At 38.8% G+C, this 23216-nt stretch overlaps 1 protein-coding gene across 1 annotated transcript; it reads left to right on the top strand.

Annotated features, from left to right (window-relative positions):
- The first annotated feature begins 1912 nt into the window (after positions 1-1912).
- LOC113032295 (lysophosphatidylcholine acyltransferase 1) lies at positions 1913-18700 on the top strand. The gene is made up of 14 exons (XM_026185121.2): positions 1913-2377; positions 6946-7085; positions 8179-8393; positions 12696-12808; positions 12936-12996; positions 13154-13212; positions 14567-14601; positions 14986-15040; positions 15157-15239; positions 15773-15898; positions 16237-16390; positions 16802-16900; positions 17259-17400; positions 17606-18700. Exons 1-14 carry the CDS (start codon positions 2255-2257, stop codon positions 17830-17832), a joined length of 1632 nt encoding a protein of 543 aa, XP_026040906.1. The 5' UTR covers positions 1913-2254; the 3' UTR covers positions 17833-18700.
- The last annotated feature ends 4516 nt before the right edge of the window (positions 18701-23216 follow it).

The raw sequence follows: 23216 nt of genomic DNA, 5'->3' as shown, positions 1-23216 counted from the left end.
TGTACTGGGACACAGACACTCCCGCTCTCTCTCACTGCTGTCACGTCCGCTCTCCTCCTCCGACTGTCACTGCCAACATATAAAGAGAGACAATCACTGACAGATCCCCAGCACACCTGTTCACCCCGCCCCTGCGCCGCCCCGGGAGCTCACTGAGTCACCCCTCCTCTGCAGCTGGTCAGAGACCACACCCACGCCACAACTACATCCATGAATCTTCATTGTATACTGTCCTCGCCATTGTCTGACTCTCTTTATACATACCCTGCACCACCCCTTACGTACTTTTGACTTCCTTATGCAGTACCACAGTTCTTCTCTTGGTACTTTGTCATATGCTTTCTCTAGATCCACAAAGACACAGTGCAACTCCTCCTGACCTTTACAACAATTCTTCTCGGTCCTCAGGCATTTTTAGACAGGTCCACACCGACACAGGTCTGTCATTCACCCTTCATATTCACCCTACATAATTTCCCCTAGGGATCAATAAAGTATTCTGATTCTGATATTCTTCATAGCTGGCCTCCCTCACTCTTAGTAATCTTCTGCATTTAATGATTCAATAGCTGTCCTTCATCCATCCTCCCTCTTCATTCATCAGCTCCTGAAAGTACTCCTTCCAAATTCTCAACACGCTCTTCAGTACTCTGTCCTTAATCACCCTGACCTGTTGCACATCCTTTCCAGATCGATCTTTCTGCCTAGCCAATTGATACAAGACCCTTTATCCTTCCTTAGAGTCAAGCCCTTTTCCCTTGCCACATCCCTCTTTGCTGTACACCTACATTCCCAGTATTCGTGTCTATTTCCTTCATCTCCCCACTTTTTCTTTGTTGACCTCTTGCTTTGAATACTTTCCTGTACTTCCTCGTTCCGCCACCAAGTGTCCCTTTTCCTCTGCCCAGAGGATACATCGAATTCCTTCTTGGTAGTTTCCCTTTCCACTTCTGCTGTACTTTTGCAGTCACGGGAAACTCTACATGCACGCTACTCTACTAAGAAAACCAAAGAGCTCATTGTTGACTTCAGGAGACACAGCACTGACTTGGCCCCCCTTTACATCAACGGGGAGTGTGTGGAGAGGGTCCACACCTTCCGGTTCCTTGGTGTCCTCATCTCTGCTGACATCTCCTGGACAGACAACATCTCAGCAGTCGTCAAGAAGGCCCAACAGTGGCTGCACTTCCTGAGAGTCCTCAAGAAGTATAAGCTGAACTCCAACCTGCTGCTGACCTTCTACCGCTCATCCATTGAGAGCCTGCTAACCTACTGCATCACGGTATGGTACGGCAGCTGCACCATGGCGGATAGAGTGAGGCTTCAGAGTGTGGTCAAGACAGCACAAAAGATCATCGGCTGCCCTCTCCCCTCCCTGATGGACATTTATTCCTCCCGCTGCCTCAGCAGAGCAGCAAACATTATCAAGGACAGCTCCCACCCTGGGGTTTCAACATGTTCAGCCTGCTACAGGTGCATCAACACAAAAACCCACAGACTCAAAAACAGTTTCTTCCCCAAAGCCATAACCACCCTGAACTCACACATGCACCGATAACACAGCCGCCCCCCACAGCCGCTGCAGAACTGTGCCCCCCCAGCATGTTTGCACTGAGTAGGAGATGCTCTGTATCTCATAGTACAACTGTATAGTGACAATAAAGGTATTCTATTCTATTCTATAAATTTTAACCCACAAGCACACCGTATTTATGTGTGCTTGTGTTATAAATATTCATTTTTTTAAAAAGTGAAACTAAATTAATAAATATCCTCCCAAATACATATATACAAACAAAACGTAGAGCAAATTGATCAAATTATTAAAATTACGACATTTTTGTTAAATGTGAACGCAGCATCACACCATGCTGGGCACAGGGGATCGACATGGGTAAGAAAGATTGTCTTGCGCATGCGTGATGCATGACGAGTGGAACAGCGGCTCCGTTAGCATCCAAAGCTAGCGGACTGGTTTGATTGGGGAGCACGGTGTGGAGGAAGGACTCCTGCGATATCGGCGACTTCAGACATCCCCAGCTAATCCTCGAGCCAGTCATCATCCCTCCATGCTGTCCAAGAAAGGGAGATAGCGTTAATAGCCCTGCACTGCCAGCTCAATTAGCCACTGTCCAAGACAGATAAGGGACGCTACGTTTTGCGTGAAGAGCCTTCCTTTCAAGCGGAATCAGTTTTCTGACTGAAGTATTAAGAAATACAGCTGCAGCCACGACTAATATTACCTCTATAAAAAATGAGGTTGCCGAGTAACAGACAATGTGTGATGGAAGGAGATGGAAAGAAAATGGATCAAGCTCCACCGGTCAGAAACCCTTTTGTGCACGTCTTGAAATTCACCCCACTGGAAAAAGCAAAGGTAATTTTGTGTATGTGTTTGCACGCATTTTTTAACCTATTCATGCAGTTTTAGCTGCCCGTGGAACACTATCACTTTAGTGCGACACAGAGTCATACTGGCAGTTATTTAACTGATTCCCTTGATTGCATGCATTCAGTTGAGCTAGTATTAGCTAGTCAGCTAACATTAGCTACATACATGTTGCTTTTTCTCCGCTATCTTGTCGGTTCTACTGCCTTACTTGAATCCCCATTGAAAGCGCGGGGGGTCTTTAAAACAATCGCCTTAACTGTAGAAAGAATGTCCCATTTTACACACGACTACCTGATGTAAAGCTTGTAAATCACCCTGTCTCTATAATAGGAGAACGAAAGTCAGTTATTTGAGCATGGCTGCCTGTCCAAGAGGGGCCTAGCTTGTTGCTGTTTAATTGTTACTCCGGCTATTAGAAAGGTTTTTTGGTGGGTTTCACTATATTGGATGACAACATTTGTGTACGTCGTTTATTTAAACATGCTTCTCTTCTTTTTTGCTCTGGCTTCGTTGGTTATCGCGGTTCAATTAACACGTGAGGATTTGGAGAAGGGGGGTTGTAAACCGGCAGACACGTTTTTTCCAACCCTCCTCCTGTCTACAAATAAAATGGATTTCCCCACAGCTCTTAATGTTCAAACAATTTGCCTTTCTCGTTGAAGATGGAGCAAAACTTTATAGCAGCTATTCGTCACTGCTGCTGCACGTAATCAGATTTTGGGGCTTTCGGGCTTCTCTGCAAAAGGAGTTAATTGGAGAGCAAGTCAGGTTTGCAGCCACTAGGCTTACACTGATCAGTTTCACTTTAAAGTCATGAAACTGTTTAAGTGAGAAGTACAGACATCGTTCAGTGGAAATTTGAACCCTGCACAGATTTACCTCCTTCAGTATTGTCTTGTCCACTTTTGCTACGTGTTGCATTAGGCACAGATAATGAGAACCTGCAGTCATCATCTGTAAGCTTGAGTATTAGACTGTCATGTTCTTGAAAACTGGGACTGCATGCGAATTAAAGGCACACATGGCCCATGTGTAGTTAACCTCATATGATCTCTCGAAATAGCTGACACAGAGATGTGTGTGCACCTGTGCGTTCATTCTAAACAATTACTTGCAATTGACTGCTTATTCTTAACATAGATAATGTAATATGTGCTGTGTTAGTAAACAATGTGGAATTGCAGCACAGCTATGTGTTAGGTATTTTCAGTAACACAGCACAGTAGAATGGGAAGGCCAGAGTTTATGAATGAGGCAGCTCTGCCATTCTGTAATAGAGTATGGTGTTACAGATACACATAGTGACTAGGTGAAGGTCAAGCACATCTCTTTATTTGTTGCTTTTTTCCCCATAGAGACTGGAGGGAGAATTGAGAATGTGTGGTAGATAGGTGGATCAAAGCCAAGAGAATAGGCTTACATTTATTAGCCGTTCCTCAAGACTAAAACAAAAGTGTGGTTTCTCCAGCAAGTTTAATATATAAACAAAAGGGGAAGAAATAAAAACTTGTTCATGAGACTTTGAGTCTAACAACTGGACAACTGATAAGTGACACTCAAAGAGGCTACAGAGAGCATCGTGCTCAGGTCTTGCTTTCACATCCAAATGATCAACCCACAGAGTCTGTTTTCACTTCAGAGAGAAAGGGAACTGCAGTATGTTCTGTTTATTGTAAAACCGGACATTGTCACAGTCTTTCTAGTGAAACTGAAGAAGTTTGTGTTGCATTGGTGTTTCACAAATGCGAAAGACTGCCTCAGTTGTGTGGTGATAATTTAATTAAGTAATGGACAATAATAGCAGGATCAGAGGAGTTGCTGTCAAACCATAAAGCTTTAACTTTATATAGTTTTGCAGGCTAACGGCTTGGGAACTGATAGGCTGTTAATGAATTGAGAATTATTCTGCTTTTGCATATTTTTAAAAGGAATAAATTCTTTTCACTGCTTTGCTGATGCTCAAAGTGGATTTCTATAAAAAGAGGCAATCGTAATAAGGTAGATAATTCTTACTAATGGGGCAAATGACTAATGTGGCTAAATCTTGGATCAACTTTAGAGGCTTTGTAATTCAATACTTACCCATTCAATCCACATAAAGTTGCTCATGCAATGTCTGTAAACTTTAGTCAAGTTAATTGACTGAGAGCTGATCAGTAGGGTGACTTTATGGCAATATTTTGTGATGTTCTTGATTAGATTGTGGTCAGCCAATATTCTATTTCAAAGAACTGTTCCTGAGAAGCTTCAAAAGCTGGTGAGGTGTCACAATGCATTCTGCTAATCTTAGGAGTCTGATTTTGACAAGCCTAACCTAAAGGCCCAAATCTGTCTTTGTGTAGTGAAAGTGGAAACATTTACAACTTCTCATAATTGCACAAAACCACACCATTAAATAATATTTCCTACATGAATGCCAGAACACAGGGTTCGCTAGCAAAATGCTGTCCTGTATATGATAATCGCTGTGATTCACTACTCGATGAGCGATGATATTGTGGTAACTTTTTAGTATAATTAGAAGTTTTATGTGGTCTGACATCAAGAGTGGGCACATCAGTTGTGTATAGTGCTTTGGAAAACAATACCTCCTGCCCCTTCATAACTAAATGGCCTTCAGCATTTGCTCTATAGTATCCAGCATCTACATCCACACTGAATAATAGTATGAGGGGTATGATCCTGCTCATGTAAAAGTTGTAGTTTATAAATGTTGAACATGAAATGACACAGAAAAGATTGCAGACTGCAGGTCTGATAGAGCATAGATTGATTGGCAGACCACTGCGTACTGTATTACTGTTGGCATTAGCATTGCGAAGAACCATCACTGTTCTCTAAACTAAATCTCAGCTTCATTTTTTTTTTTTTTTTTTTCGTTTGAAAGTCCACTCCCAGAAGCACTGTCTTTTTCTTATACTTTTGCACGTTAATATTTCCAAATCAAGTGAACATTAAGGGTTTTCTTTCTTTTCTAACTCATCAGCGCTAAAACGAGAGGGAGTGGTTAAACAAAAACCCTCTGGGCATATGCAATTCGCTTGGATTTTTATTTGTCAATGCTGCTAATTCAGAGAAGTGTTTTACTATTAATTTGTTGGCATCTCCTTAAACACAGGCTAAAATCACTCTATTGTTTTTGTATTTTTGCTGATATTTAAAAATGGAAGGAAAAAAAACCCCAAATGCACAAAAAATCATCTTTGAGGTTAGTGTGGAACTGCGTGTATAGCTGATGTTTAACACAGAGCTCACTTTCTAACTTAGCCTTCTGTTACATATGTATGATTATGTGGTTTAACAGTGCACATTGTTTTCAGCCTCTTGGGACTTTAATTAGGACAGAAAAAAGATTTATACAGTCTGTTAGATAACATTTTTATATTTGATTACATTATAAGCCCTAAAATAAAGTTTTTTTAGCATATTGCTATACCTCTTAAATTCCAAAGAGTCCCTTTACTAGCATTGCCTGTTGACATTCATGTATTCCTGTGCTTTGAATTGATCTTTCAACATTGCACAGGTTAAGACAGCGGTCCCCAACCCTGGGCCTCGGACCGGTACCGGTGAGTCGTTTGGTACCGGGCCGCGAGAGTTGAGGCTCAGGTGTGAAATGTATAGTTTTCAGGGTTTTTATCGGTTTTCAGCGTTCTTTTGTTATTGTTTTTATCGTTAACTCGGTGTCCCTGGGTTTTTTCACGTGTGTTATGAATAAATCTTCTTTTTTTCGGTACCGGTACTAGTTTTATTTTGTTGTATTTATCCGCGACACCTTAAAGGCCGGTACGTGAAAATATTGTCGGGCATAAACCAGTCCGTGGCGCAAAACAGGTTGGGGACCGCTGGGTTAAGACATTCTTAACAACAGGAACCCCCAGCCCCCTTTTTTGAGAATGTGTTTGGCATTTTAAAATGCAGTTTAAACTGAATTTGCTGTTAGATAAGAACTCTCTCCTGATAAGGTAGGCCACTTAGACTTGATGTTTAACAGCAGTGCTTGCTATCAGGACAAATATTGACAAAAGATAAGGTGTGCTATCAGGGTCATGAATAGCTTTTAAATAAACAGTCATAACTGAATCTTTAGAGTGAGGTGCAAGGATTATCAGAGCCTCTAAGAATGCACAACTTGGTATATAACATGTCAGCTTTAAAGGATATTGCTTGTGAGTATAGGAAGTAAACCCATAAGACAAATTTGTATTGCGTAGTCTTAAATTATAGGAGCTATGTTTAGAGGCCATGCTGCAAACTCGCTGCCATTTATACTGTGTAGGACACACATATTAGGCACTTGTTTGTGTGTGTTGCTTATTTTACAAACACACAGTCATTTTACTTGTTTGAACTGCAGCCTGAGACCATTGTTGTTCGACCATTAAAGCTCCAGTTTGGCAACCTGAACAGCTATGAAGTTGCTGACATACCCATCCTGTAAGAGATCACTTCAGTCATGGATTCATTCTGTAGGCTGAAGTCATCCTTTTACAAATAAGAACTGTAGCAGTATAGAAAATAACTGATCTTTTTGCTTTTTCTCTATTTCACAGATTGCGTTAATGACAGTCACGCTATTCCCCATCCGTCTACTCATAGCTGCATTCATGATGTTGCTGGCCTGGCCTTTTGCCTTCATTGCCTCAGTGGGGCGCTCCGAGACCACCGTTGAACCCCAGTGCCTCTGGAGAAGGTGGGTGTTTTTTAATGTATAGCTTTCGATAATTAAAAAAAAAAAAACAACTGGTAGAACTGGCTCAAAGTTCAGTAATTAAGCTCGAGTGGCTCCATAGTGTAATGATTTGCACATCGGCCTAAGAAATGAAAGATCCCTGGTTTCCCTTTGGAGTTGTGGGCATTCAAACATGGAGCTATGGCGACCCCTCTTGAATGAGGGAGTTTAGAATGCAGAGTCTAGTACTGTTAAACTAATGTGCATTGTTATGGTAGATTTGTGATGTGCTTCCCTTGCATTACTCATTTTATGTTTTCGAAGGAACTGCACAATGAAATTTGTCAAAGTATGTGACTTCCTATGTTTGTTGAGTTTGTACGATAGCATCCATGTTCAAACATGTTTTTGCCAATCCAGCACAGTCTTTCTATAATTTAGTTGTGGAGGTGGTGCCTACTTCCTCCTGACAGTAGCCAGTATAAATTGAGGAATTTATTGATTTTTAAGACAAGAAACAATTGCATAATCATGAGCATCGTTAATATCAAGTTTAGTTTGGCTGTTGACAGCAGGCCCTGTAGGGTTAAAGCACACAGTTCTCCAGCTAGTCTTTGCTGTCTTACTCACTTTATGATGATACCAACCAAGCACTTTTTGTTGAATTTAAAGCTCTGATGTACTTAAAGTGCTGTGTGTCAAATAGAAATTTTGTGATACTTCTGGTAAAAGGTGTTTTTTAGTGAAACTTAAATTATAGCTAGTTTCTTGATTGGCCTTGACTGGAAAGATGACGGATATAATTCTGTCTTAAGTTGTGAGATCTTACCGGTAATGTTAGTGAAGAAACAGCGTGAGAAGTAATACATTTGAAGAACTAGACCCCACACTGTGCATTACAGGTGGTTATGGTGTCAGTTCGCTTCTGGTCACCAATTATTGACGCAGTTTATTTTCCATAGCAACTTACAACACTAATCCTGTGTCCCTTATGACTCTATTGTGAATATTGGTACTGCTGTTTTAATAAATTATGCTATATCATTTAAAGTGTTTTCTTTTATTTGCAAGAAGTGAAAAGTGCTTCTCACACATGGATGATCTTGTTTTCCAGACTGGTGGACATCATTCTGAGAATAATCATGCGAGTCATGTGGTTTGCGGGAGGGTTCCATTGGATGACTGTGAAAGGGCGAAGGGCATTGCCTACAGAAGCACCTATCCTTACCCTGGCACCCCACTCTTCTTACTTTGATGCCATCCCAGTCACCATGACAATGTCCTCAATTGTCATGAAGGCTGAGAGCAAGGATATACCTCTCTGGGGAAGTAAGTAACCCCACCACCACACACACGAACACACAGGCACACACAAAAACAAAATCTCATTGCTCATGACAGTGAGTTACTAGATGCATTTTAGCAGCACGTGAGGGAAAGATGATATTTGTGGTATGTGGCTTGTACAAAGGGGAAGATTATCAGTACAGCATCAGTAAGACAGTTCCCATGACTTTGCTGCCGTTACAGTCAACAGGGGATTGCCCACTCTGATTTGCATTTAATTTTGATAAGTTAAAAGCAAGTGTAGCTTGGTTTTTGTTCAGCCTTGTGTAGCTTGGTATAGCAGTGCTATACCTCAAAAAAAAAAAGACAAAGAAAATACAGATGCTATGCTGTAATGAAAGCAGATATTATACTCCAGAACAACACGTTTGAGTTTTCAACTGTGACTAAACAAGGTAATTTTGTTAAAAAGAAAAAAAAGTCAAACTTGAATGCTCAGTGTTACACTGTACTCACAACATTCTTTAACCCACAAACATGTCAAAAGGAGCCAAGTCAAAATACAAAATATAAGTGTCTGGATAAAAGACACTCAGACTAATGATTTTTTTTAAATTTTATTCATAGCCAGACATAGATCCCACAAAGCCAAATGCTTATTTAGCTAGCTGTGTGGCCTTGTCTTTGCACAACTCAGAGTAACATCCAGAGGACCGGCAGGACTTGCTTAGATGCACTCAGTACAATAATATAAGTCAAATCCTATCAACTAGGCTGCAAGTTCAACAGTCTTCTCAATTGCCAGTTCAGTCACCGGTTCTTATGTCCCCGTAAGCAGAACATGCTGTGAAGGTGTTTATGTGTTATTTTTGCCTTCCTTTCTCCTCCTGCTCTCCCTGCTGAGTCAGTAATTAGCCACATTGTTAGTTCCAGGCTGAGTGAAGCTCGGCCAAGTTAAAGCAGCTTTACTTGTGTTGCAGGATTACGACCATATTTCAGCATATTTGTTTATTGGCAAATTGTCTGTTTAAACAATATGCAGTCAGCTATTATGATTTGGATTAGCTGGGCTAAAGTGTAAAAAATGCAAATGAATGCATTTGAAATTGTAAAAATATATTGAATTTTATGCTGTTATTCTATTGTTTCTACTATCTCAATATTGGCTTTCCCTAAAATGTTAAAGGGCCTCTAATGTTCTTTAGGGTGACAAGTCCTTTTGGACTTGCAGTAGGAACCAAGCACAAGGGCATGGCCACGTGGAATCCAGAATAAGCATTAAGACCTGATCAGCCAGAATGACGTGTGCAGAGCGACTTGTAGGGTTCTTGCGAGAGATGTAATCCCTTCCTGTCAGCAGACAGCTCACAGTTGAAATCATTTCTTCTTCTTCTTGTCATGGTCTCACCTTCTTCTTTCTTCATTTTGTTCCCTTACTACTCTCAAACTTCTCTCTTTCTGTTGACTTTCTGTATGAGCAAAGAGAGGCTTTTTTTTTTTTTTTTTTTTTTTTGGTCTCGGTAAAACGAAAGATGCTTCTGCTCTACAAAGTCTTTAACCCTAGTCTTTGCCTACTCAGTTTCCTGTTTGTCATTGCACATGTCCCTTTGCACGTCTACTAGTGCACAGATTGCACATATATTGGACTGTTCAAAGTCAGAGAGAGTCAGTATGACTTAAGGGGAACAGATTTCTTTAAAAAAAAAACAAGATGAGGACAAATATAAAGCAGAGATGTGTTTCTGTTAGAGGAGTTAACCTGTGGAATAGTTATGACAGTGATTTAAAAAGGTGTAGTTCATTTTCCTTGTTTAAAAATAGAGTATTAGAAAAATATATAAATCAAGAATGAAAAGAGCAAAAAAAAAAAAACCCAAAAAAAACAAAACCTCTTGATTCTTTTGCTTTGATGTTGTTACTTATCTAAGGTGGAAAGTTTTTTTTTTTTTTTTTTCTTGTTTGTTTGTTTGGTTTTTGCTTTGTTTTATTATTTGCTTCGAGCTGCATGCAAAAAGATATTTTGTGAAAAGGGTAGGCGTAATAAGCAAATGCTTCAGCCAATACCTTTTGATTAGCCTTGTCTCATGCTTTCTTGCTTTGTGGTAGATCTTTGTTCTGTTTTCACTGAGATATTTGAATGCTAATCAATAAAAATCAAATCAAAATCAAAATATTTAAATTTGTTCTTTCAGTTATTATGCACCAACAATAATTTCACTGCATTACTCAAGAGTACTTTTTTGGCTGTGAAATGAGCAGTTTTGTTGTTACGGCACAAAGAGCGCTGTAGATGCAGTAGAGAAGGTCAGAAGGAGCTGCATTGTGTCTTTGTGGAACTGGAGAAAGCATATAAGGTGCCAAGAGAGGAACTGTAGTAGTATATGAGGATGGTGCAGAAAGTGTATGAGGACAGCAAAACAGTGGTGAAGTGTGTAGTAGACGTGGCAGACGGGTTCAAAGTGGGGGGGTGGGATTACATCGGGGATCGGCTCTGAGCCCCTTTTTGTTTGCAGTTATGATGGACAGGTTGACAGATGTCATCAGATAGGAGTCTCCATGGACTATGGTGTTCACAGGTGACATTGTGATCTATAGTGAGTTGAGGAGAGCAGGTGGTAAAGAGCCTGGAGAGAAGAGGAATGAAATTCAGTGAATGAGAGGGAGATGGGTGTAACAGTGAAGCTATGAGGGTAGATAAATTTACACTCCAGGGGTTAACCAGCCAAAGCAATAGACAGTGCTCTATAGATGTGAAGAAGAGAGTGCAGGCAAGGTGGAGTGGGTGGCAACAAGTGTTAATGTTCTCATTACACCTTACATTTTAGTGATAGGGCTTAGAAAAACAAACAAATAAATAAATGGTCTAGCATTACATTGGGCAGTTGCTCTGTACCTGATAATATGCACACAGTTAACTGGTTCAGCACTGTTGTTGTAGATTGTGTCACTATGTAAAGGTTAAAGTTTGTTTCAAATGCAGGTGATTATCATCAACCAAGCCAGCAGCAGTGGACTGACAAAAGCTCCAGCGTGTAACTACTGCCAGCACAAAAACTGTATCACTGTCAACAAAATAAAAAGAATCATATCATATAGACGGACATAACAAATAGTCATACAGCCACCATTACCCCTGTTGTCCCTGGTTGTTTTTCACAGATCGATAGTTGCGCTGACCATTACTGTTGTTTTGTTGTGCTCTGAATTGAAATCGCAGCCGGAGGTGTTTCAAATCAGTTATCCCATCATCTGACGATGGTCTCATGGTCATGAAAACAATGATGATTAGAGGGCTGTATGTTATGTCCTGTGTGTTTTAGTGCCACCTTCTGCCTGCTCAGAGTTCCTACAATGGAAACGTGGCTTATATTTAAACATTAGATGAATCAGAATCAGAATACTTTATTAATCCCAGGGGAAACAGTTGCTCAAGGCAGTAAGAAAATTAACTAGTTAAAAAACAATATACTACAAAATGGTTCTTATAAATACAAATAGCTCTAATATATAGATATCCCAATATATCAAACAAAATTGAATATGGATAAAGTTTTAATTGAGGTCCCTCTCTTATCATACTTATTTTGTTATTGTCTCTGTACAGTATGTGCAGATCTTAAAGGTGTGCAACTACTGCATTGTGTATGTGTGCTTTAGATGGAGGAACTGTACATAAAGATGACCACAGGCAGCAATGATTTCTTGTGTCATTCAGTGGTGGATTTGGGTAATCTCAGTCTGTCACCGACTGTGCTCCCGTGACTGGCCAGCATGTCACTGAGTGGGTGGGGGTTATTGTACAGAATTGGTTTCCTAATCTGTCATCAAAAGAGGAAGTTGACATCAAATGTGTGACAGTTTTTGTTCCTTAATAGCTGTGTTCCTTGTATTTGTGTATCTCCTTCTGTATATTTATGAGTTATACTCACTGAATAAAGTACACCATTAATTTTTTTTTTTTTTACAGCAAAAGGAAATGCAAGTACAATGTAAGATATATTTAACAATGATTTAATCCTGCAAACTTTTTGTGGATCTTACAGATTTTCATAAAATTATGCGTTTTTGCTTGAAATGTATCTAATCCCAGTCATTATTGGATACGGTTTTTCCTTTGTGTTAAAAACTTTAGACTTTTGATTGAGTTTTGTGCCTGCAAAAGATTAGATCTCTGCCCAATTAAATTATTCTGTGTAGTGAAGCGTTTGTGCTTTTGATGTTTGACAGTTCTACATTTACGATTGGGATATTTATTGCAGAAATAGAAGTATTTGTTGTTTGCAGCAATGGCTTCTCAAGTAATTTCTATCTGAATTTCCTCCACTGTCTTCCTTCTGCTTCAAGCTTTGATTAAGTACATCAGGCCGGTGTTCGTTTCCCGGTCAGACCAGGACTCCAGGAAGAAGACTGTGGAGGAGATCAAACGCAGAGCCCGCTCTGGAGGAGAATGGCCTCAGGTAAGTTGGTGAAGTTATGCAAGAGTCACCATGTTGCACCAATTAAATGCATGAATGCCATGATCTGTTTTTACCAGACATTGCAGTAAACATCAACCACTAACTAGTTTCCCTCTCATACATACAGATCATGATTTTTCCAGAGGGAACGTGCACCAATAGATCCTGCCTAATCACCTTTAAGCCAGGTAAGTACCCATGTTTTTTTTTTTGTTTTGTTTTCTTTTTTTAACTGTGTAATTGCTATTCTAATTTTTTCTTAGACCAGCATGTTTCCTTTACAAATATAACAGATGAAAACTAGTCTCCTGTCTTGTTTTTGTTGTTGTTTTTAAATCCTCGTAGGGGCCTTCATCCCAGCTGTACCAGTGCAGCCTGTGGTCATTCGTTACCCTAATAAACTGGTAAGTAAATTGGCAAAAAGTTGTTTTTTTTCCCCCCCCTTAGCCTTTTTGTCATTAGGTGATAGATTAGAAATAGGAGCTGTGAAATGTAGAAAAAAACAAAACAAATCTAGAATCGTGTCCTGTGGCATTAATTCATTTTATTTGGAAAAGCACTCATCGCCCTTTTTGTTCCTCAAACCAATTGACTGGTTAACCATGATGCTTTTGTTATGGAATTTTCAAATACCCAAAATGTTTTGTTGATTGATGCCAATTTGTTTTGCCATTTTTTTTCCTCATGATGGCACTATTGGCTTTACTTTTATGATGCCGAAATTCATGCACAATGATAATAACTGTGCAATGATGCACAGCAAGGCTGTTATCTGCTGATATCACAGCAAATTATCTTACTATGACTGCAGAATTTAGTCATTCAAAAGCATAACAGCTTTCTGAGACATAATTTTACATATGAAAATTATGTCTGATGAAAATGAAGTCGGTGTCCACAGCTAGAGGAAAGAAAGGGGGTGGGTTCCACAGCTTTAAAGAGTTAAAAGCGATTCCAGAAGAACTTAGTTTTTCAGCCATATGAAATCACTCCTAGCTGAGAAAAAACGCTAGTGATGCCCATTTTGCCCATCTGTATTCAGCTGCAAAGCATTAGAACGAAGTACAGAAACCAATTTTTAATAACTTCTAGCTAGTCTGTGTGAATATTAATTCCTGGGCTGCCTCATTTGCATTTAATAGGTGTCATTGCGTGAGAACAGTAGACTTTTTAATATAATGGTAATAAAAAAAAAGTTCAGTCTGCCATGAAGCGTAATGGATTTTGAATTTTATTGACACACATTATCTTACTGTGTTTACATTTAAGGGATTAAACATAGCATTTCCATTTTTTTGGAGCAACCTTATTTTGGAAATGTCCATAAAAGGATAGAAGCCTTCCAAAATTTAAAAGAATAAATAATCATTAGCACAATGAATCTCTTAGCTTTGGAAACCTAAGCACGTATCCAGGTGAAGTCTAAAGCTAATACATGTTTTCGCTCTGAGTAAACGCATCAAAACTGTAACATATTGAAACCTGTATGAAATGCTTGTTGGGGGTGTCTGAAAAATGTTTGTCCAAACTGAATTTTAATGTGCTAGAGTTGAGTATTTAATTGCACACTTAACTTACCATAAACTAATTACACTGTAATCATTTTTAAACTGATTGAAAATAAGCTGCCTGTGAGAAAGAAAGCTGGAGCAAAGTTATCACTTGAACCAAGAAATAAAAAGTAAAAGTGTGTTTGAGAGACTAATAATTTGTCTCTTCTTCATGTGGTTTGTTTGTTTATTTATTTATTTTTAACAGGACTCAATCACATGGACATGGCAAGGCCCAGGAGCGTAAGTACAGAATTTCACACTTTCTTAATTTAACACTTTGTGCATTCTTTACATACTGTAACTAACATTGTTTTAAGTCAAAATCAGACATAAATAAAGAACTAAACTCAAAATGACAAATATGGAAATTGCATAGTATTTACACACAATCTCACATGACTTGATAATTTGACAGTGTTTTAATTAATTTATTCTCGCATGTTACCTTAAGCTTTCCCAGCTGGAACTTAAATATTAAAGGGTTTGAAAATTTGTGCATTAAGAAAATTAAATAAACAACAAGAAAAATGTAAGAGGTTTTCAGTTGACGTGTTGTCTGTGCAGGGCTCTCCTTTTTGTTTGTTTGTAATTTGTTGTTGTTGTTGATGTCCTGTTATTATCCAGATTCCAAATTTTATGGCTGACACTCTGCCAGTTACACAATGAGTTTGTGATAGAGGTAAGTGTGCATTACTGTCAATATAGATAATTGCATATCTACCCGTATGAAAAATATGACTCTGAGAGAGATGCTAATGATTTTAAAAAAGATATTTTTGGGGGGGCTTTCTACAGTTTCTTCCCATCTATACACCCTCAGAGGAGGAGAAGAAGAATCCTGCACTCTTTGCCATCAATGTGAGACGTATCATGGCTAAGTATGTTGAAATAATTGATCATATTATATACATTTCAACAATTTATGTACACAACACAAAGTTGACTGAGGTTATTATTCCAATTCCAATTTTGCCGCTTCATTTAAAAACTGTGAATGCAGTGAATGTCTCTAGCTGTAAAGTTGTATTAATCCACATCTTTTAGATTTCCATTGTCATCTAATTATTAAATAAAGTATACACTGTTTAGAAACTTTGCATTTTTCTTTAGAAGTATAATAATTATATATAAAATACAATCCTAAATGAATGTGAACCACCTAGTTATCATTGTCTTATGCTGTGTAAGGGCTATACTTGCCTATTAGATTACTACATTTTGTGCATTATTGCTTTGAGCCACACATGGGGAAACTTCAGCTCTGCAGATTCATGGAGAAAACTTGGAACATTGTTCCCAACTTCAAAGTAGATGTATCAGATACTTTCTCTGCGTTATTGGCCTTAAGCAAAGTTCATATTGATTTGCACAAACTGATGTCCCATCATTATCTCTCCTGTGTGGTGCACAGAGCCCTGGGGGTACCCATCACAGATTATTCATTTGAAGACTGCCAGCTGGCCATGGCAGAAGGCCAGCTGAGGCTGCCAGTCGACACCTGTCTGCTGGAGTTTGCCAAGCTTGTCAGGAGACTGGGGTGAGTCATTCAAACTTTCCAAGGCAATAAACCTATCAAAGATGACTAAGTAAGGGGCACAAGGGGGAGGAAGGCAAAATATTCTCCCAACACTGCAGGGATTTAGCGTTTTGCCTAGCAGAGAATGAAAGAGTCGAAACAATGAAAAACATGTAGCTTGTTGGGGGGGAAAATGCAAATGAGTAGAACGGAGCACATAAATATTATACAGTATAACTGTAAAGTCTATAGAGTTGTCATAGCTTGCTCATTCTCAGGAGCACAAGTCTTCTCATTTTTTTCCCCTCTCTCTTTGCTTACACTGTTATTCTTATGTTATTATGTCATCGCTGTCCCAGATTGAAACCACAGAACTCCGAGAAGGTTTTACAGGAGTATGGGAACAGAGCCAGGAAGCTTGAGGGGCAGAAGCTGGGACTGGAAGGCTTTGCACACTTCCTTGATGTGCCAGTTTCAGATATGCTGCGAGACATGTTTGGTCTTTTTGACGAGGTAAAAACTGCAGCGACCTTTTACTGATAACCATGATTGCTCTGCAGTCTTTCACAGTGGTTACTGCTGCTACTTGAGTGCATTTTGTTTTATTATTTTCACGTTTAGTTTTTATTATGCAGATACAGAACAGCAGTTTTAGAAAAATGCACAACTGAAGCAATATTCGTTCTAGTTTGGGGCGTGATTGAAGTAGTCTGATGAGAAAGTGCTTCTAGAAAACTGGATTGTATGCGCTTTCTTTAAACTAAACTCAGTGTGCATATTTGCATAATGGAACCTAAACAAGAAAAGATTTGTTGCTGCAATGTGTTTTTGACCTAAATGGCTATCGGCCAGATGCTTCTGTGAAACATAGCAGTCTTGCTCACAGTCTGATTTTATTTTTATTGTGGTCTCTTGTCTTTTCAGCATGAAGATAACAGAATGGATATTAGAGAATATGTGATAGCCTTATCTGTTGTATGCAGGCCTGCCAAAACTCTGGAAACAATGAAATTGGCCTTTAAGGTAAGATTTATGCTTATCTGACCAACTGGCAGAATAGTTTTGTGCTTCATAAGCACCAGCATAACATTTGCTCCATTAACGCATCTTCTGGGTAGTACATTTATATTTGTCCCATATTTCAAAACCTTTCAAAATGCTTGATGAAGTGTGCATTTAGGGTTTCACTGAAGCCGATCAGTTACTCTGGGTATCTATAAATCAGCTTGATGAAGTAAGGTGAGAAGAGCATGATAATCTTCTCTTCTTACTTGCTTGATATTTGAGTTGAGCAAGGGCTGTCACCTTATATGCTGTTCAAGTGGCCCTAAAGCAAAGCTAAGGAGAATGTTTTAATCTTATCATATTTCCTCTTCCCCAGATGTTTGAGGCAGAGGAGGATGGTGCCATCACAGAAAGCGAGTTAGCAGTTATACTTAAGACAGCTTTAGGCGTGAGTCACATCAGCGTGTCACATCTGTTTACCGCCATTGACGTGGACAACACAGGGAAGATCACATTTGGTAAGAGATCGAATAAAACGGCCATAAAAATATTTCACTGAATTCTTTTGAGCTATAATTAGTTATCAAAGTGAGTTTTTTTCCCCCTCATGCATTGGATTAGATTTGACAACCAGGACACTTTATTTTAAGATGCCCTCAGTCTCTTGGCAGTTTTTCCTAATGCTGCCTTTGTGTCTGGCACCCCCATGTGGTCTTTTCGCAGACAAGTTCAGAAACTTTGTGGAGCACCACCAAGACTTTGCTGACGACTACCTGTACACAGAAAACACAGACCTCCACAGTGCTCCCTACAATGATCACCAAACCCAACCCAGCCTGTCGACACTGAAAGTGAAAGGAGCCGCCGCCACCAGCAAAACGGCTAATGGTATCTGTCCCGAATTCAGCGACCACGATGGCACAATAGATGGACTCAAGAAACACAACTAAAAGAGTTTAGAGAAATTGGATGGGGAAAGCAAACCCCTCTCCTGGTGAGAGGAGTGTTGTGTAAGGAGAGCTGTAAATTGCTGAATAAGAAGGGACTATCTTTCATTAATCACAAATACAAAAATCAAGTTTACCATAACCTTTTATTACCATTGTATCCGTGAAATTTATGAGATTTTCAGCCTCTAAAAGGTTTATTTTGTTACTTTTTTTTCCTCTTCCATAGTAAGATTTGTCAGAATGCCAAACAATGGCTGTTAGGGTTACAATACTTGAATACTTGAAGCGCAGGCACATATTAAAATTTCTAGGGCAAATTCTTTTCCCTCTAACAGAGTATGGACTGTCCTTTTGTTTGATATTTTTTTTTATTATTTTTTTAAATATATAAATGAGGGGAAACTGAACAAAATGAGCCCCCAGTCATCTGTATTTGGTTATCATTGATTTGTAACTTTTATCCATTTCCTCTCTTTATGATAGCTGCCTTTTGAGTAGAAAGTGCAGAAAGGATGGGCTCAAGTTAATTTAAGCAGGATTGAGGATTAAGTGCTGAAAAAGGAAGGCCTGAGGGTACCAGTGACAACTGTTGGACTACTTGAAGCATTTAGCTTCAATAGCCACATTTGAGGTTAACTAGGGTCTCTGCAAGTTTGTGGTCGTACTTGCTATGAGCCTGGTGTGTGTGGATGTATTTGTACATAAATATAATATTTGATTTCGCTCAGGGTTCAGAGACAAAATTGAAAAACTTGTATGATGTCACAATTTTTGGCGTTCAATGGATCACATGCATGTACATTCCACAGTTTGGTCATTTCTCACCCGCATAAGTTTTTTTTTTTTTTTTTTTATGTTTTAAAAGAAATTACACTTGGACCAAAAATGCATTTGATGATTTCACGTCACCTTCTAGGTTTGTTACTGTCCTTTTGAGCTAGTTGTGTAATGTTGAAAAGAGTGGAAAAACATCACTGTACGTGACCACTGAAAGCACATTCAGTTAAGTAGCTTAGTTGGATATTTTAAAGGCAAAAGTGTATTTTCTGCATTACACTGTTATCCTTGTAGGACCATATTATTGTCAATTAATCTTCCCTAATGACTTCCAGGATGGAGTTTGCTCCTTAGTCATCTGTAACATTGTGCTTCATACACCCCATTTGAGGGACCAGTCTGTTGTTTGAAATGTCCGCCTGTAATTTTACTTTTGGATTCCCCCCCCCCTCCCTCCAGGGGGTCTGATTTAGTCACTCAGTAAGGGGGTGAGGTTGTGATTTCAATTTTAATGACAGTGAAGGGATTTAATAAAAAATTAAGGTTAAGTAGTTCCTCATTTAGTTCTTTGGTCAGATTTTTATTTTATTTTTATTTTATTTATTTTTTTTATTTTGGAAACAAATAAAATGAGGGATTTTGGGAGATTATTTTAAATCACATTTCCATCTCATCTGTGATCATTCATAGTGTATATGTGTATCCCATTATGGCTTTCAGTGAAGCAATATTTCACATCTCTTAAGCCTTCTCAAGATGTATGCTTTTGAAGAGTTCTTATATGCATTTTGAATATTCCAAATGCAGGACATTTTGTGAATTTTTGATATACGTATATGACTGATTTTTATTTTCACTGCCATGACAAAGATCTGTGATCTTCTCTGCAGATTTTATTGTTGATAAATGAGCCACATTTTATTTTTCTTTGTGTAATAATGCAGTTGTTTTTGTGCTGTATTCCTCTTACACTATGAAAGGTTTATTGCTATATTATTACTACTCGTGATGATAGCCTTGAATCTGTAGAATTTTTATGCGAAAATCAAGAATGTATAGACAATCTTGTCACAATTGGAAGCCACTCGGCACTGATCTCCAGTGGACATTTTCCTAAGGAATTAAGGTTTCAAAAGTTTTGTTTTCTGTCTTTTTCACACACACACACCCCCCTTCCTCCTTGTTTTACTAATGTGTGATGTGTGCAGGTTGAACTAAGTAAAGTGTGAGTGTGTACATATGTCGAGCCCTGAGGTGAAGAACCGCCACATGACGGGCCACATCATACAGACACTCCAGACTGCACACATGTCATGACAATCTTTTGGTATTGTCTCCATACTTTGTCATTTAAGTTTTATCGATTTGTGCTTGCACTTTAGTAGCTTTTCCTTCTTAAATATTTCACATTGCTCTAAAGCATGTTGCATTTGTAGACAACAGTATTGTAGGTCATTTTAATGTGATTCTTTTTTTCTCATGTATTTGTTACAGTAAAGGGAGCACAGAGAAAAGTATAGATCACAAAGAAAGCTGCCCCCCCTTCCCTTTTTAGCCCTACTTTTCTGCAACATCTCAGGATTGTGGAAATTTTGTAGCCTGAAATTGAATTTGTGAACTTCTGGGACTTGGCATCAGTGTAAAGATTTGAATGACTTAAACCTGTTTGCACCGTGAAATGGATAAGTATTAAATGTACTTCTTAGTGATGTGATTTTTCTAATGCATAGTTAACAGTTCACTCTGTATGTTTGAAACCATACTGTTTTTGTATATAAATGGGGAATCTTATTTTGAATTACGGCTGAAACAGGAAGTCAATATTTCAGCACCTGACAGAATGCGATTTATTGAGCCACAGTAACCCCTCCTGCAGTTTTATTTTAAATGGAAAGCTCCACTGGACGGTCAGAGGATGATGATGTACTATGATATGTATTCAAGTCAAAGATCTGCTTTTTATATAGTCAGTATTTATATTCAGAACAATTCTGCATTGGGGCTATATGAAAATACTATTTAAATTTCCTTTCATGACTTTTTTGTCTCCCTCCACTCACATATTTTCATTTCAGGTACCTCAGTAGAGGCAGTGTTTTTCCTGACTTTGTATCAGTCTGAGAAAATGTAAACCTATGAGAGAACTTGTATGCTATTACTGCCTGCTTAAACAGTTTATCTAACAGTGAGCCTAAGACGAAAGACTTGTGTACTCTGAAAGAGCGATATTAACTTTCTGATGGCTCACTGTATATGGACCATGAAACTGAACTACTTTTCTCCTGTAGCTTTACTTCAAACTTTTTTCTGAATAAGTTTTTGTTTTTATTTTGTTAATGCATTTTGATGATTGAGAGTTTTGAATTTGTTCAGGACTGCTATGATATAACTTGTTAATGTGACTCGCCGATGGAATTAAAGAAGCATCAACACTCCTCCTGTCTGTCACAGTGTTATTGGGTCATTCTGTAACAGAGGTTTTATTATGTGAGGTTGGGGTGCAATGACTTCTACATCAGTACAAGAAAGCCTTTGCAGTGAAAAAAATTCTATTTGTAATTATGAATTTAGCTTTACTGTATAACGCATGTTAAAGATATTGAGGAAAGTGTAATTGCAGTATCAATTCTTAAATTGTTTTAATCTTCCATATATGCCTTACATCTATAACCATGAATTATAAGGTTGATAGAAACGTAGTCAGGCCACATGTTCATACAGTCATCTATTTTCTTGACCTGTTATTGCAGAAATGCCTCCCTCTTGAGGAAACACAGAGAAAATGCAGTGTTTGTTTTTTTTTTGTTTGTTTTTTTTTCTTTTAAGTCCAGTATGTTGAGCTGCAGTAGGCTGCATGACGGAGACTGGGGTAGGAGAAATCCATAATGGTACAATTTAAGTTAAATATCTAGCAAATTATGTGACTCACAATACGTTGAGGTCATGTTTATGAAATGATTTGCACAAGTATATTCAGCCATTTAATTTCCTTCCAGCTCTGTTTTTTGTCAGATATACTTTGGTCACCTCTCTATAGACGTTAATCTCTGTTCTGTTCACCCAGTTCCACCACTTTGAGCCACAGTGAAATGTTTTGACATAAATTATGTGCATGTGACACACTATCCATGTACATAATGGGTTACTCACAGACATTCAGAGTTCACAGGGGATGGATGCTAACAATACTGGTCGTCCCTTGACTTTTCCTTTAGTTCCAGAAGTGTGTAATTCAATGAATTTATTTTCCATGCGCTCTTGTTACTTAGGGGCCTCTATAGTGTGACCTCTAGTGTGTAGCAAAACTAGGCAATTCTCTCTGCCATTCTGTAAAACATCCAGCAACAATATGCTACCATGCTTGCATAAACATTTAGTACAAAACCTCAGTGTGTATGTACTCCCTGAGCAATTACCATGGCTGAAGACTCTTCAGTCAGTTGAAACCAATTGCTCAATAACTGTATGTAAGAGTTATTATTGTTCCTTTGTGGTTACCAGAGGCTTTGTATGTAACTGAAAAGTGTTAATGGCATTTTCCCAATTAGAGAACACAAGTAAGTAAAAAAAAAAAACTGTTTCAAAAATAATTTATTATTGAATAACTTTCAGGTGATGCTCAGGAGGTTAAATAGGTTAGTCTGTGGAGGGGAGGAATGTTCTTATTGTCTGAAATGAGTGCTTATGCTCATGACTCAATGGGTTAAGAATTTGTCCTCATTCCTTCTCCTGTGTTTCTTTTTCCCTCCTTTCATGATCAAGCAGACGGCGCTCACAAGGAGAAAACGGGCTTGTGCATCTACTAACCCTCTCAAATCATCATCTAGATGTAACTGCTTATTCAAAGGAGAAAACTCATTAGAACGAAAAGGAAAGTTTCAGGTTGTAGTAGTTACCAGCCAGTAATACTGTATTACTGGCTGGTACTGTACTGTACTTCTTCCCATTTTAACATTTTTCTCATTTTCTTTTCCTTTTGCATTGCCTTTCACTTCCTCCTCTGCCATTCTTTCCTCACCCTTGCCTATCTTCTGCTCCTGCTTGCTCCCCTCCTCCTCCTCGTGACCCTTCTCCTCTGGGTCTCAGCTGTTGCATTTATGAAAACAAGACACTCGATTATGTTCAACTCATCGTTGTCCAAGCTCTGTCGGAAACCTCATAATTCCAGCACGGCTTACATCGACCCAACAACTTCTGATACGAGGCTTGAAGGATGATTGCACTTTAAAGGTGTGTGCGTTGTGTATTGTGTCAGTTGAGCTGGGGTTGGTGGACAATTGATCACCACGATTGGCTTGCAAACAACAAGTTGCCATTCTAAACATGAGTTATACGTCCGTCCAAGGGGAGCAGGCTGATTGGGTTATTCAATGCCCTGGTCCTGCTGTGGTTAAATCTGAAATGGAAGGGGTCTAAGTGTCAGTGCTGATTCTGTTTTGCCTGCTGAACATTACAGGTAATGACATTTTTGCTTGGACACGGTGTGTCACTTGGTCACTGAGATCGTTTTAAAGGTAGAAGGGGGGGGGTATCAACTAAGAAAGACCTTTGATGTTAACCTTGGGTTTTACACATAAGAGGCAAAATTATTAAAACCTCCCAGAACA

This window comes from Astatotilapia calliptera, chromosome 11 (genome assembly GCF_964374335.1).
Source record: "Astatotilapia calliptera chromosome 11, fAstCal68.1, whole genome shotgun sequence".
NCBI lineage: Eukaryota > Metazoa > Chordata > Actinopteri > Cichliformes > Cichlidae > Astatotilapia > Astatotilapia calliptera.
The sequence above is the reverse complement of the archived record's forward strand: the minus strand, read 5'-3'. Positions and strand labels throughout refer to the sequence as shown.